Source organism: Sus scrofa, chromosome 3, assembly GCF_054392235.1.
Source record: "Sus scrofa isolate SSC_HxYL_T2T_F1_AM1 chromosome 3, Sscrofa_HxYL_maternal_Yorkshire_Landrace_v2.0, whole genome shotgun sequence".
NCBI classification, from domain to species: Eukaryota; Metazoa; Chordata; class Mammalia; order Artiodactyla; family Suidae; genus Sus; species Sus scrofa.
The window spans coordinates 27,039,269-27,052,366 of record NC_139385.1 but is presented as its reverse complement, the minus strand read 5'-3'; the positions used below and the strand labels follow the sequence as shown (position 1 = coordinate 27,052,366).

Here is a 13,098-nt window from a genome sequence, read left to right as displayed (position 1 = left end):
CATCTGAGAAATGGCACACACTCATACAGGAACTCTGGAGAGAAGCACGACAACCCTCAAAATTGTAAAACGCAAGAGTCCAGAAATGTACCTATTTCCAAAGCCAATCCTCTCTACTTATCTTTGGAAAAGGCTAAGCTTTTGAGTCCTATCCATGGTACTTACTAGCTGTGTGGTTTGGGGATTCTGTTTCGCCTCTCTGGGCTTCAGCTTACTTGTCTTTAACACAGGTACAATAACAGGGAGTTTCCCTTGTGGCGCAGCGGAAATGAATCCAACTAGTATCCATAAGGATGCAGGTTTGATCCCTGGCCTTGATCAGTGGGTGAAGGATCTGGCATTGCCGTGAGCTGTGGTGTAGGTCGAAGATGTGGCTCAGATCTGGCGTTCCTGTGGCTGTGGCATAGGCTGGCAGCTGTCACTTCAATGCGACTCCTACCTGGGAACTTCTATACGCCTCGAGTGTGGCCCCCCCGCCCCCTCATCAAAAAAAAGAATATACTCACAATATCTTCCCCACGGAGTTGTTAGGTTACCTGAGAAGGTGTGTGTACAGTGTTTCTTTGTGATATCTCAGTCACCGTGAACCTTCCATGAATGTTGGCCTTTGGAACAAGTAGGTTTGATGCTGGGTTTGGATTGGACTCTGCCAGAGCCATCCTTTATTTCAAGCATCGGAGTGTCTGACAAAGGAATCCACTCCGTATATGAAATGGGTGATTCATTAACCCATGACAGGTGAGCAGATAGTAGCGAATGGTGGGTTAACGATCCCAAGGCTGCTGGTTTCATGTATAACTTAGCTGAGCCAACTGGTTTCCCTGGGACAAACATATTCTGTGGCCTGCACAAACAACGCTTTTCTGCCATAAACACACTTTTACAAACTTGGTGTCTGTCACGTGTTTCGCGGTTGAAGGTTGCATTCCTAGAAAGTTAAACAAAAACTAAGTAGTTAACTGAACTCTCTCGAGGAGGGTCCTGCTCCCTCTTGCTGCCCCCTGACGAGAGGAGCTATTGGACCACAAGAGGCAGAACTCACAAGATTTGAACGTAAACAAGATCTTTGCCCCACCTGGGAGGTTCCATACCATGTCCTGGTCACAGGACTGTAATTCTCTTCTAATCTTCGCCTAAGCTTCCTCGGAAGAGTCATAAACAAGGTAAGAACTTTGACCCCTCGAAAACATTTTTCTCAGCACGATGGTTTCATCTCGATACTTCTTGTCAATTACCATTTTCGGGAGTTCCCACTGTGGTGCAGTGGAAACGAATCTGACTCATATCCACTAGGATGTGGGTTCAATCTCTGGCCTTGCTCAGTGGGTTAAGGATCCGGCATCGCCATGAGCTGTGATGTAGGTTGCAGAGGTAGCTCAGATCCCACGTTGCTGTGGCTGTGGATGTAGGCTGGCAAGTGCAGTTCCAATTCGACCCCTAGTCTGGGAACCTCCATGTGCTGCAGGTGCAGCCCTAAACAGACAAAAAATTTAAAAAATAAATAAATAGAAGAGAGAGAGAAAATGGGAGTTCCCTGATGCAGTGGGTTAAGAATCCAGCATTGTCACTACAGTGGCTTGGGTGGCTGCAGGGTCTGGGGTTCCATCCCTGGCTTGGCAACTTCCACATGCCCACAGGCACATAATCCCCCGCCAAAAAAGAAAGAAAATGAAGAATCAACAATATTAGAGGGGAGGTATAAATTATGAATTAAGGATTATCAGATACACATTACTATATATAAAACAGACAAACAAGGACCTGTTATATTCAATATCTTGTAATATCTTACAATGGAAAAGAATCTGAAAAAGAACAGATACATATGTATAATTGAATCACTTTGCCATATGCGTGAAATACTATAAATCAACTATACATCATTAAACACATTTTTAATTAAAAAAGGAATCAGGAGTTCCCGTCGTGGCGCAGTGGTTAACGAATCCGACTAGGAACCATGAGGTTGCGGGGTCGATCCCTGGCCTTGCTCAGTGGGTTAACGATCTGGTGTTGCTGTGAGCTGTGGTGTAGGTTGCAGATGCGGCTCGGATCCTGCATTGCTGTGGCTGTGGTGTAGGCCGACAGCTACGGCTCCCAATTAGACCCCTAGCCTGGGAACCTCCATATGCTGCGGGAGCGGCCCAAGAAATGACAAAAAAAAAAAAAAGGAATCAACGATATTAGATGTTAAAGTTGTGATGTACTTTAAACGTTTACATTTATTAAATTAACAGTTTTAGTAGCACAGGTAAACATATAAAGAACAAACAACCTCATCTGGAGATATTGTCACACCTCTGTATTTGAGGCCATTTGTGAACTTGAGGCCTCAGCCAAATGATGACCATGACATTGATGATGCATCAGAACCCAGGAGATGGGTATGCGCAGTGAAGGGCTTCGAGCCCACCCCTAAACGAAGGTTCAAGGTCATTCTCATTTACTGTGGAAGGTGGGCTGGAAGGCAATGTCACCCATAAGAATGAGGAAGAAGGATAGAAGCCTTTGGATTGAGCAGAGGGAGGGTCTGGGAGTTCTTTATGGGATATTCCTAGAGCCAGCTGGCAAAAGAGACTTGAGGGTTTACGAGTGGTCCAGTGGGGATGAGTGGTGTTGGGCTGGCATTGAGATGGTGGTGAGAGCATGGCTCAACTCAGAGAGGAAGAGTTGAGGAAGAGAGAGGGTAATGAGAAAGCTGTCATTCAAACACGGGTGCCATACCATTGAAACAACCTACACTCTCTCTCTTTTTTTTTTTTTTTTTTTTTTTTTGTCTTTTTGCTATTTCTTGGGCTGCTCCCAAGGCATATGGAGGTTCCCAGGCTAGGGGTCAAATCAGAGCTGTAGCTGCCAGTCTACACCAGAGCCACAGCAACACGGGATCCGAGCCGCATCTGCAACCTACACTACGGCTCACAGCAACGCCGGATCCTTAACCCACGGAACAAGGCCCGGGATCGAACCCGCAACCTCATAGTTCCTAGTCGGATTCGTTAACCACTGCGCCACGACAGAAACTCCCAATCTACACTCTCTTAACCTTCTTTCTCCGAAAGATTGGGAGCTGAGAGACCTTGGTCTAAGTTCTGCCTCTGACACGTGCTTGCTAGGGGATTATACCCAGGTCCCTTCCCCCTCTGAAGATAATAATAATAATAATGAGATAGCTAGCCTCCCCCCAAGGCAAATGTATTGAGTATCTACTCTGTGCCACATACTAGTATAATTTTTTAAAAAATCTCTTCTTCTGAATTCCAAGCAGGAGGTCTGTACCTATAAGCTTGGGGTATATTCATCATGATGAACAGAACCTACGATGCCAGGAAGTCTGGATGGATTTCTCCTAGAAAATCAGAATGCTGCTTAGGACAGAAAAGAATTGACATGGAAATACAGAAAGAGGAAGAGAGAGAAATTCAGAGCCTGGTTGGGTTTTTATGAGTCTGCAATGAGGAAAAGCTGTTAAACTACTGTACTATTGAGAAGGTGATGGTGAAAAGTGGAAACTAAAAAATATTTGCCTGGAGTTCCCATGGTGGCTCAGTGGTAACAAACCTGACTAGCATCCATGAGGATGAGGGTTGGATCCCTGGCCTCACTCAGTGGGGTAAGAATCCAGCATTGCCATGAGCTGTGGTGTAGGTTGCAGATGTGGCTCAGATCTGGTGTTCCTGTGGCTGTGGTATAGGCTGGCAGCTGTAGCTCCAATTCAACCCCTAGCCTGGGAACCTCCATGTGTCATGCATGTGGCCCTAAAAAGCCAAAAAAAAAAAAATTGCCATGTGTCAAGTGATTGCATTCTGTTTAGCCCTTCTGATGAACTTAGGCAAAGAGGTGAACTGCTTGTGTCCTTTTTCTGGGGAGGTGTTGCTGGGTGGGGGCTTCAGGAGCCTGATGTAAGACCCTGCTGAGACTGGCCACTAGGTGTCTCGGCTTTATTTGGGTTACAGTAATAATAGCTGAAACGTACTTAGCACCTCCTATATCTCAGACTCTGTGCTAGTGTGTTCCATATATCATCTCAGACAATCCTCACCATATTGTAAAAAAAAACTTTGGGTGGGGGGGAGTTCCCGTCATGGCGCAGTGGTTAACGAATCCGACTGGGAACCATGAGGTTGCGGGTTCGATCCCTGCCCTTGCTCAGTGGGTTAAGGATCTGGCGTTGCTGTGAGCTGTGGTGTAGGTCGCAGATGTGGCTCGGATCCTGCGTTGTTGTGGCTCTGGCGTAGGCTGGCAGCTACAGCTCCAATTCAACCCCTAGCCTGGGAACCTCCATATGCCATGGGAGTGGCTCAAGAAAAAGACAAAAAAAAAAAAAAAATTTTTTTTTTGGCCACGCTCACAGCATGCAGAAACTCCCCTGGCCAGGGATTGAACTCGTGGCACAGCAGTGACCCAAGATGCTGCAGTGCAATGCTGGATCCGTAACCCACTGTGTGCCCCCAAACTCCCAGTCAATCCTCATCATAATCTTGTGAAGGAGAGTTACACTGCTGTGCCAATGTAACAGATGTGGCAACTGAGGTTCCGAATGTTTAAGCCAGAAGACTCTGGTTTAACAGGCTAGGTGTCTAATCAGAGCTGTAGCCGCCAGCCTATACCACAGCCACAGCCATGCCAGATCCCAGCTGCGTCTGCGACCTACACCACAGCTCACGGCAACGCTGGATCCTTAACCCACTGAGCAAGGCCAGGGATCAACCCCACCACCTCATGGTTCCTAGTCGGATTCGTGAACCACTGCGCCACGACGGGAACTCCTAGGCTCCTTTTCATTTGACTGAGCTGTGCACTTAATACCCAGTAATCCTGTCTCCTGGTGCTGGCCTGTCCTGGGCTGCGTTTTGGCCAAGCTCTGAGGGTCTGTCTGCTCTGCTCTGGGCCTCTTTCCCCCACAGACCAAGTGGCTTGCGCAGACCCAGAAATCTGCCAGAAGGTGTGTAGCAACCCGGCCGGCTGCTCTGACATCGCGTACCCCAAACTGGTGCTGGAACTCCTGCCTATGGGTAACGATCCCTCACCCCTAAATTGAGTCCCTGTAGGGCAGCCGGCAAGGAGACCCTTGGCTGGACTCTGATCTAAGGGGCGGGGGGAAGGGAACCAGATGTGAGGGCCGTGAGAAGGCATGGGCTCTGGGCTGATGAACGAAGCCCTAAGCCCCGCACCCCGCACCTCCACCCCCGATGGCGATGGCTCTGTGGGGGCGGGGGGGCTCCCCTCCCCCCACTGCTCTGAGTCCCTCCTCTTGGCTCCCAGCCCTGACTTCGGCCTCTTGGGAGGTGGACCTCCTGGGAGGAGCGGGCTGGGCAATGGGATCCGCCGCAGGGAGGGCGGCCACTGTTGGCAGCACAAGCCCGAGGCCCACAGACCTCCCTTCTGCCCCCAGGGCTCCGTGGGCTCATGATGGCTGTGATGGTGGCGGCGCTCATGTCCTCCCTCACCTCCATCTTTAACAGTGCCAGCACCATCTTCACCATGGACCTCTGGAATCACCTCCGGCCTCGGGCCTCGGAAAGGGAGCTCATGATCGTGGGCAGGTAACGTCTTCTTGGGGGTCGGGGGTGTGTGTGAAAAGTCCAGATCGGCAGGGAGGGGAACGCTGAGCTGCCCGGAGGACACGTGTCATCAGCCATCAGTGACTTGTCCAGGCTGGCTCGGCCTCCTCCGACGGCAAAGGGGACATAGGTAGGATTCTGTGTAGGAGAGAGTCATGATGCATTCATGCGTTCCTTCAAGGGATGTTCAGTAGGCACCTACGAGGTGCCAGGTGCCAGGTGTCTCGCAGCAGAAAGAAAAGACTCAGTATTGCCTTCGTGGCTCTAGAGAAAAGAAGTCCACAGGCAAGTTATAAGCCCAGGAGCCAGGAGATTCAGAGGCAAAGACTCCAACTTGATTTGGGACGTCAGGGGGTGACTAGGAGGTAGCCAGGTAAAAGGGGGGAGGGGGTTACGGGTATTGGGGTGTGTGTGTGGGGGGGTTATCGACCAAGTCTTCTTTAAAGTCTGAAGTCTAGGAGTTCCTGTGGTGGCTCAGCAGGTTAAGAACCCAACCGGTGCCCATGAAGATGCAGGTTGGATCCCTGGCCTTGCTCGGTGGGTTAAGCATCTGGTGTGGCTGCGAGCGGCAGCTTAGGTTGTAGATGCAGCCTGGATCCCGTGCTGCTGTGGCTGTGGTGTAGACTGGCAGGTACAGCTCCGATTCAACCCCTAGCCTGGGAACTTCCATATGCTGTGGGTGTGGCTCTAAAAAGAAAAAAATAAATGAATAAAGCCCTGAGGTCTAATGGGGGGATTTAAAGTGACTGGAGTGAGTGGCGTAAAATATATGCAAATAGGCATCTCGTGGCTCTGCCCCTCAAGAAGATGTCCCCCAAGAGCTGTCAGCCTTGAGTTAGGGAAAGGTATGATGCCAAAGGTGTAATCCAGTAAAAGAAAAAAAAAAATCTAAACCTTTTTCTTTTCTTTCTTTCCTCCCCCCCCCCTTTTGCTTTTTAGGGCTGCTCCTGTGGCTTATGGAAGTTCCCAGGCTAGGGGCCAAATTAGAACTGCAACTGCCAGCCTACACCACAGCGCACAGCAATGCCGGATCCTTAACCCACTGAGTGAGGCCAGGGATTGAACCCTCATCCTTATGGATACCAGTCGGGTTTGTTACTGCTGAGCCACCACGGGAACTCCCCAAAGCTAAAACTTTTTCACTTCAAAGGAAAACAATAAGACAAGCCACCGATTGGGAGAAAATATCTGCAAGCCATATATCTGACAAAGGACTTGTAATCTAGAATAATCTACAAAATGAGACTGTGATCTAGAAAGTTATTGCAAGATACCACTATACACCCCCTAGAATGGCTATAATCAAAAAGACAAGAAGGTGGAGAAGGTGGAACCCTCATGCTTTGCAGGTGGGAATGTAGAATTGGACAACTGTTCAAAAACAGTTTGGCAGTTTCTTTTCTTTCTTTTTTTTTTTTTTGGCTTTGTGGGCCACACTGGCGGCATATGGAGGTCCCCAGGCTAGGGATCCTAATCGGAGCTGTACCCTCCAGCCTATGCCAGAGCCACAGCAACTCGGGATCTGAGCCGCATCTGCCACCTACACCACAGCTCATGGGGACGCCAGATCCTTAACCCACTGACAAGGCCAGGGATCGAACCCACATCCTCATGGATGCTAGTCGGGTTCGTTAACCACTGAGCCATGCCGGGAACTCCAGTTTCTTAAAAAGTTAAACACAAACGTAGCATAGCACCCAGCAAATTGCATTCCTAGAAACAAAGTCGTATGTCTGCACAAAGACTTGTACACAAATGTTCATAGCAGTGCATTTTTTTTTTTTTGCCATAGTCAAAAAGTAGAAATGATCCAAAGGTCCACTGATGGGTGAAGGATAGAGTGGTACGCAATGGTGTATCCACTCAATGGAATATTTTTCAACAACAATAAGGAATGAGGAGTTCCCATTGTGGCTCTGCAGGTTATGAACCCGGCTAGTATCCATGAGGATGTGGGTTCGCTCAGTGGGCTAAGGATCAGCATTGCCGTAGGTTACAGATACAGCTCAGATCCCATGTTGCATGTGGCTGTGGTATGGGCTGGCAGCTGCAGCTCCGATTCAGCCCCTAGCCTGGGAACTTCCATGTGCCACGGGTACGGCCCTAAAAAAGCAAAATATATACATAATACAATAAAATGAAAAGGAATGAAATACTTCTTCTTTTTTTGTTGTTTTTTTGTTTTTGTCTTTTTGCCATTTCTTGGGCCACTCCCGCAGCATATGGAGGTTCCCAGGCTAGGGGTTGAATCAGAGCTGTAGCCACCGGCCTACGCCTGAGCCACAGCAATGCAGGATCTGAGCTGCATCTGCAACCTGCACCACAGCTCTTGGCAACCCTGGATCCTTAACCCGCTGAGCGAGGCCAGGGATTGAACCTGCAACCTCATGGTTCCTGGTCGGATTCGTTAACCGCTGAGCCACGACGGGAACTCCAGGAATGAAATCCTTCTACATGATATATTACGAACCAGAAAGACATGCTACGTGGAAGACGCCAACTATGAAAGGCCACATATTGTATGATACCATTTCTGTGAAATGTCCAGAAAAAAGCTAACCTAGAGACAGAAGCAGATATATATATGTTTAGGGTAGGAACAAGAAGCAACTGTAAATGGGCATGAGGGAACTTTTTGGAATAATGGCCACTCTTTTTTTTTTTTTTTTGATTAAAGTATATTTGCTTCACAATAGTTAAGTTTTGCTGTATAGCAAAGTGACCCAATCACTATGCAGCACACACAGTGCCCTGTGCTATACAGTAAGTGATGGAAGTCCTAAAACTTGATTGCATAACTCTCTAAATGTACCCAAAGTTCCTGGATTGTACATTTCCAAGGAGTCAATCTTATGGCATATAAATTCTACCTCAATAAAGCTGAAAAGAGAGAAAGGAAGAGAGAGAGAGAGCAGGTCCCACTGGGTGCAGTGGGTTAAGGATCCAGTGTTGCCATAGCTGTGGCATAGGTTGCAGCTGCAGCTCAGATTTGATTCCTGGCCTGAAAACTTCCATAATGCTGCAGGTGTGGCAAAAACAAAACAAAACAAAACAAAAATTGAAAGAGAGAGAGAGAGAAAAAGAGAGGAGACAACCATTCAGGGAAGATAACGCTAATCGGAGGGGTCTTTCTCCATCCGGCACCAGAGTGTTCGTGCTGCTTCTAGTGCTGGTCTCCATCCTCTGGATCCCTGTGGTCCAGGCCAGCCAGGGCGGCCAACTCTTCATCTACATCCAGTCCATCAGCTCCTACCTGCAGCCGCCCGTGGCTGTGGTCTTCATCATGGGATGCTTCTGGAAGCGGACCAATGAGAAGGTAGCTCTGGAGCAGCCCTTTAGCCCATGAGGGGGAGAGGAGGGGTCTGCAGAGGGGACCGGAGGGTGTCGTGACTTAGGTGGCCAGGGAGGATGTGTTCTTCGGAGGAAGATATGGGGAGGGTGTCACTTGGCCTTTGCGGAGACGCATTGGGGGTTCTGTTTGGATGCCTTTTGTCCTTCAACAGGGAAGTGGCATTAACAGAGAATTGTATGTAACTGATACAATAGAGGGAAAAGATGAACAGATGAGTAGCTCCCACTCTTGTGGAGACCCTGACCCCGGCAGTGACCGACACCAGAGAGCCAAGCTTGGGAGAGGGCTTGCGGAGGTTTGCCGAGGCCCTCGCTGGCCGCCCCCAAGCCCTGCACGTGTCTAAGACGGCCTTGCTCTGATTTGCAGGGTGCCTTCTCAGGTCTCATCTTGGGCCTTCTCCTAGGCTTGATTCGGCTGGTCCTGGACTTCATTTACCCGCAGCCTCGGTGTGACCAGCCAGATGAGCGCCCGGCGGTGGTGAGGGATGTCCACTACCTCTACTTCTCCATGATCCTGTCTTCCGTCACATTGGTCACCGTGTCCACTGTGAGCTGGTGCACGGCACCTCCCACCCAGGAGATGGTATTTTGGGGTTTGATGCTGCATCCATCATGGTGGGTGGCGGAAGACAACACATACCGACTTAAGCCAAAAGGACTGGTGGTCCAAAAGCTGGAAAGTCCAGGGCTGGGTTTTAGGAAGGACTTGATTTCAGGACACTGAAAAGACCATCAGAATGCATCGCTCGGAGTGCCCGTCGCAGCGCCGTGGTTAACAGATCCAACTAGGAACCGTGAGGTTGCGGGTTCGATCCCTGGTCTCGCTCCGTGGGTTAAGGATCCGGCACTGCCATGAGCTGTGGTGTAGGTTGCAGACGTGGCTCAGATCTGGCATTGCTGTGGCTCTGGTGTAGGCCGGTGGCTGCAGCTCTGATTCGACCCCTAGCCTGGGAACCTCTATATGCCGCAGGTGCAGCCCTAGAAAAGACCAAAAAAAAAAAAAAAATGCATCTCTCACTTTTACTTCTAGACTCAGGCCCCATTTGGGGCCAGCAGCTTCTAGGCTAACAACCTCTCTTATTCTCATTAGCAAAAGCATGAGCATTTGGGGGGAGAGGGCATGCCCACAGCACGGGCCAGTTGCCGGGCCAGGGATTGAAGCTGCGTCACAGCAGCAACAACACCAGATCCTTAACTGCTAGGCCACCAGGGAACTCTAGAAGGATAAGCATTTTTGTCCCAACATTTCCAGCACCTGCAGTATATATAAGTTCCCAGGCTAGGGGGTGAATTGGAGGTACAGCCAGAGCCTATGTCACAGTCTCTGCAACACTGGATCCAAGTTGCACCTGTGAACTCTGCCACAGCTTGCAGCAATGTGGGCTCCTTAACCCACAGATCAACCCTCATCTTCATGGACACTATGTTAGGTGCTTAACCTACTGAGTCACAAGGGGAACTCCCAGAGTCAGCTCTTTTTCTTTTTTTTTTTTTCTGTCTTTTTGCCTTTTCTAGGGCTGCTCCCACGGCATATGGAGGTTCCCAGGCTAGGGGTCTAATCAGAGCTGTAGCCACTGGCCTACGCCACAGCCATAGCCACACCAGATCTGAGCCGCGTCTGCAACCTACACCACAGCTCACAGCAATACTGGATCCTTAACCCACTGAGCAAGGCCAGGGATTGAACCCGCCACCTCATGGTTCCTAGTCGGATTCGTTAACCACTGCACCACGACGGGAACTCCCCAGAGTCAGCTCTTGATACATGATCATCTGTGAACCAACTCAATCTCTGGGGCCAGAAAAAAATGGATGGATGGATCAGTGGGTCCCAGAGCCTCCACAGGCTAGGGTTAAGCTCCAGGGACTGGAAGGAGGGAGGGTGAGATCCCAGTGGGAGAATTAGGGCTGTTGCAGAAAGATGGGGAATGAATGGGGGAAACGCAGGGAGCCGAAGTTGTAGGAGGATGGAGGGCAAGGCCGAGACTGGGAGAGACTCAGGTGAAGACTGGGCTTGGGGTTGGAAAGAGGTGGAACAAAAGGATGACAGCCACCCCATCCCCATCTCACATTTCATCTCTGCTCTGTAGGTCAGTCGCCTGACCTGGTTTACTCGCCATGACCCCATAGTCCTGAAGGAACAGGTGCCATCGGCAACTCCCGTGCCTGTCACCGTCTCTCAGAACGGGACACCAGAGGCCAGCAGCACCAACATCCAGTTTGAGATTGTTCAAGAAAACACGTCCAAAACCCACAGCTGTGAGTTGACTCACTCCTCAGTTACCGTAGGAGCCTCAAGAAGCACCATGTGGGAGTTCTCACTGTGACTCAGCAATAACGAACCCGACTCCTATCCATGAGGATGTGGGTTCAATTCCTGGCCTCGCTCAGTGGGTTAAGGATTCCGTGTTGCTGTGGCTGTGGTGTCGGCCGGCGGCTGCAGCTCTGATTCGACCCCTAGCCTGGGAATCTCCATATGCCTCGGGTGTGGCCCTAAAAAAAAAAAAAAGAAAAGAAAAAAGAGGCATCATATGTTTAAGGGGAATTTTTTCCATCAAATCACAAGCCAGGAAAGGGGGCACACTCGGAATTTTGGCATCTCCTGACTCCCAGGATCTGGTCCTTTCTCACTCTCTGGCCACCGGAAGGGTTAGCAGCTTGCAACAGAAGCCGCAGAAGGGCAATGATCGCCAGTGCTTGCTGAGTGCCTACTAAAACACAGTTCATTGGAGCCTCACAAAACCCTGAGATATTGCTGGCGTTTTCCAAATTCCTGGTTTTAAACTGGCAGCTTGCAGACATATTTTGGTTTCTCCCCCTTTCTATTTTAATAAGATGTGGGTTAATATTTAAAAGTCAAGAGAGGTCAAATAGAATCCCAGATCTCCATCATCTCTTGAAAAGTTGGATGGTCTGACAACATGGAGCCCACATGTCTGCACTGAAAAAGTTGTCTGGGGCTGTAAAGCAGCTGTTCCTTAGATCTGGGATACTCAGTTAGCCAAGGACCCCACCAGTCCCTACTGTCTGCATGATCCCAAGGCTGCGATGGTCATTAATCATCACACATGGCTTTTTTTTTTTAAAAAATTATGGCTATGAGTCCATGTCATCCTAAAGCAGGAAAATACTAGAATGAAACCTGAAGACCATGTGTTTCAAGAAAAATGAGAGAGAGAATCTTTCTCAGTGGAGGTGAGGTGTTGAATGAGCAAATGAGCTCTCATGGCTCCAATGGCAGTTGATTTTGCAGCCCTGGCTCCAAATGAAGAGAGTTTCCCACCAGGGTGCCCATTTCACTTCAGCTCCCTGGCAGGCAATGCGATACAGGCAGGGAGTCAGACAGAACAGGTCCCACAGCCACCTCTGCTTCTGCTAACCAGCTGGGTGGCAATGCTCAAGTTAGTCAGAGCCTCTATCTCTTCAACTGAAATTCTGCACCTGAAAATGGTGAAAAGTCTGAAAATACCAATCTTCCAGAACCTTCTAGCATTAATGTTAATTACCACCTTCCAGAAAAGGAACCTCAAGTCTTTATCACAGTGCATAGAACATCGCCGGTGGGTCCCCTCCCCTCTCTCTTGTCTGGGAGACGTGGTCCATCCTGATGACCTTTCTTTACTTGGTTCTTTTTAGGTGACATGACCAAAAAGCAGTCCAAAGTGGTGAAAACCATCTTATGGCTCTGTGGGATGGAGAGCAAGGGCAAGGAGGAGCCCCCAAGCAGGGCTGACCCGGTCATTGTTTCCTTGGAAGAAATCCCCTTGGTGAAAACCCTTCTGGACATCAACCTCATTGTCTGCATCAGCTGTGCCATCTTCCTCTGGGGCTACTTTGCTTAAAGGGGGGTGGGGAGGTGAACCCAGGGGCCCAAGCTCTCAGTTCGTTTTCAATGCCCCGATTTTTTAATGAAGGGAGAAAATAATAATAAAGCTTTGTTTGTTTACCACGAGGCTCCAAAGATGTTTATGGGCTATTTTTTTTTTTTTTTGTCTTTTTGCCTTTTCCAGGGCTGCTTCCCACAGCATATGGAGGTTCCCAGGCTAGGGGTCTAATCAGAGCTGTAGCCACCGGCCTACACCACAGCCACAGCCGCCGGCCTACACCAGAGCCACAGCCACGCGGGATCCGAGCTGCATCTGCAACCTACACCACAGCTCACGGCAACGCCGGATTCTCAACCCAC

At 49.5% G+C, this 13,098-nt stretch overlaps 1 protein-coding gene across 5 annotated transcripts in view; it reads left to right on the top strand.

Annotated features, from left to right (window-relative positions):
* SLC5A11 (solute carrier family 5 member 11) overlaps positions 1-12,873 on the top strand; it is an 80,535-nt gene extending 67,662 nt beyond the window's left edge. The window contains exons 11-16 of one of the 5 annotated variants that reach the window (XR_014839310.1): positions 4,905-5,012; positions 5,463-5,543; positions 8,709-8,877; positions 9,280-9,495; positions 11,003-11,171; positions 12,549-12,873. Coding sequence is in view for 2 of the 5 variants with exons in the window: in XM_021081313.2 (XP_020936972.1) it covers positions 4,905-5,012; positions 5,393-5,543; positions 8,709-8,877; positions 9,280-9,495; positions 11,003-11,171; positions 12,549-12,754 (1,019 nt within the window). In the remaining 3 variants the exon portion in view is untranslated. 5 annotated transcript variants of the gene reach the window in all.
* The last annotated feature ends 225 nt before the right edge of the window (positions 12,874-13,098 follow it).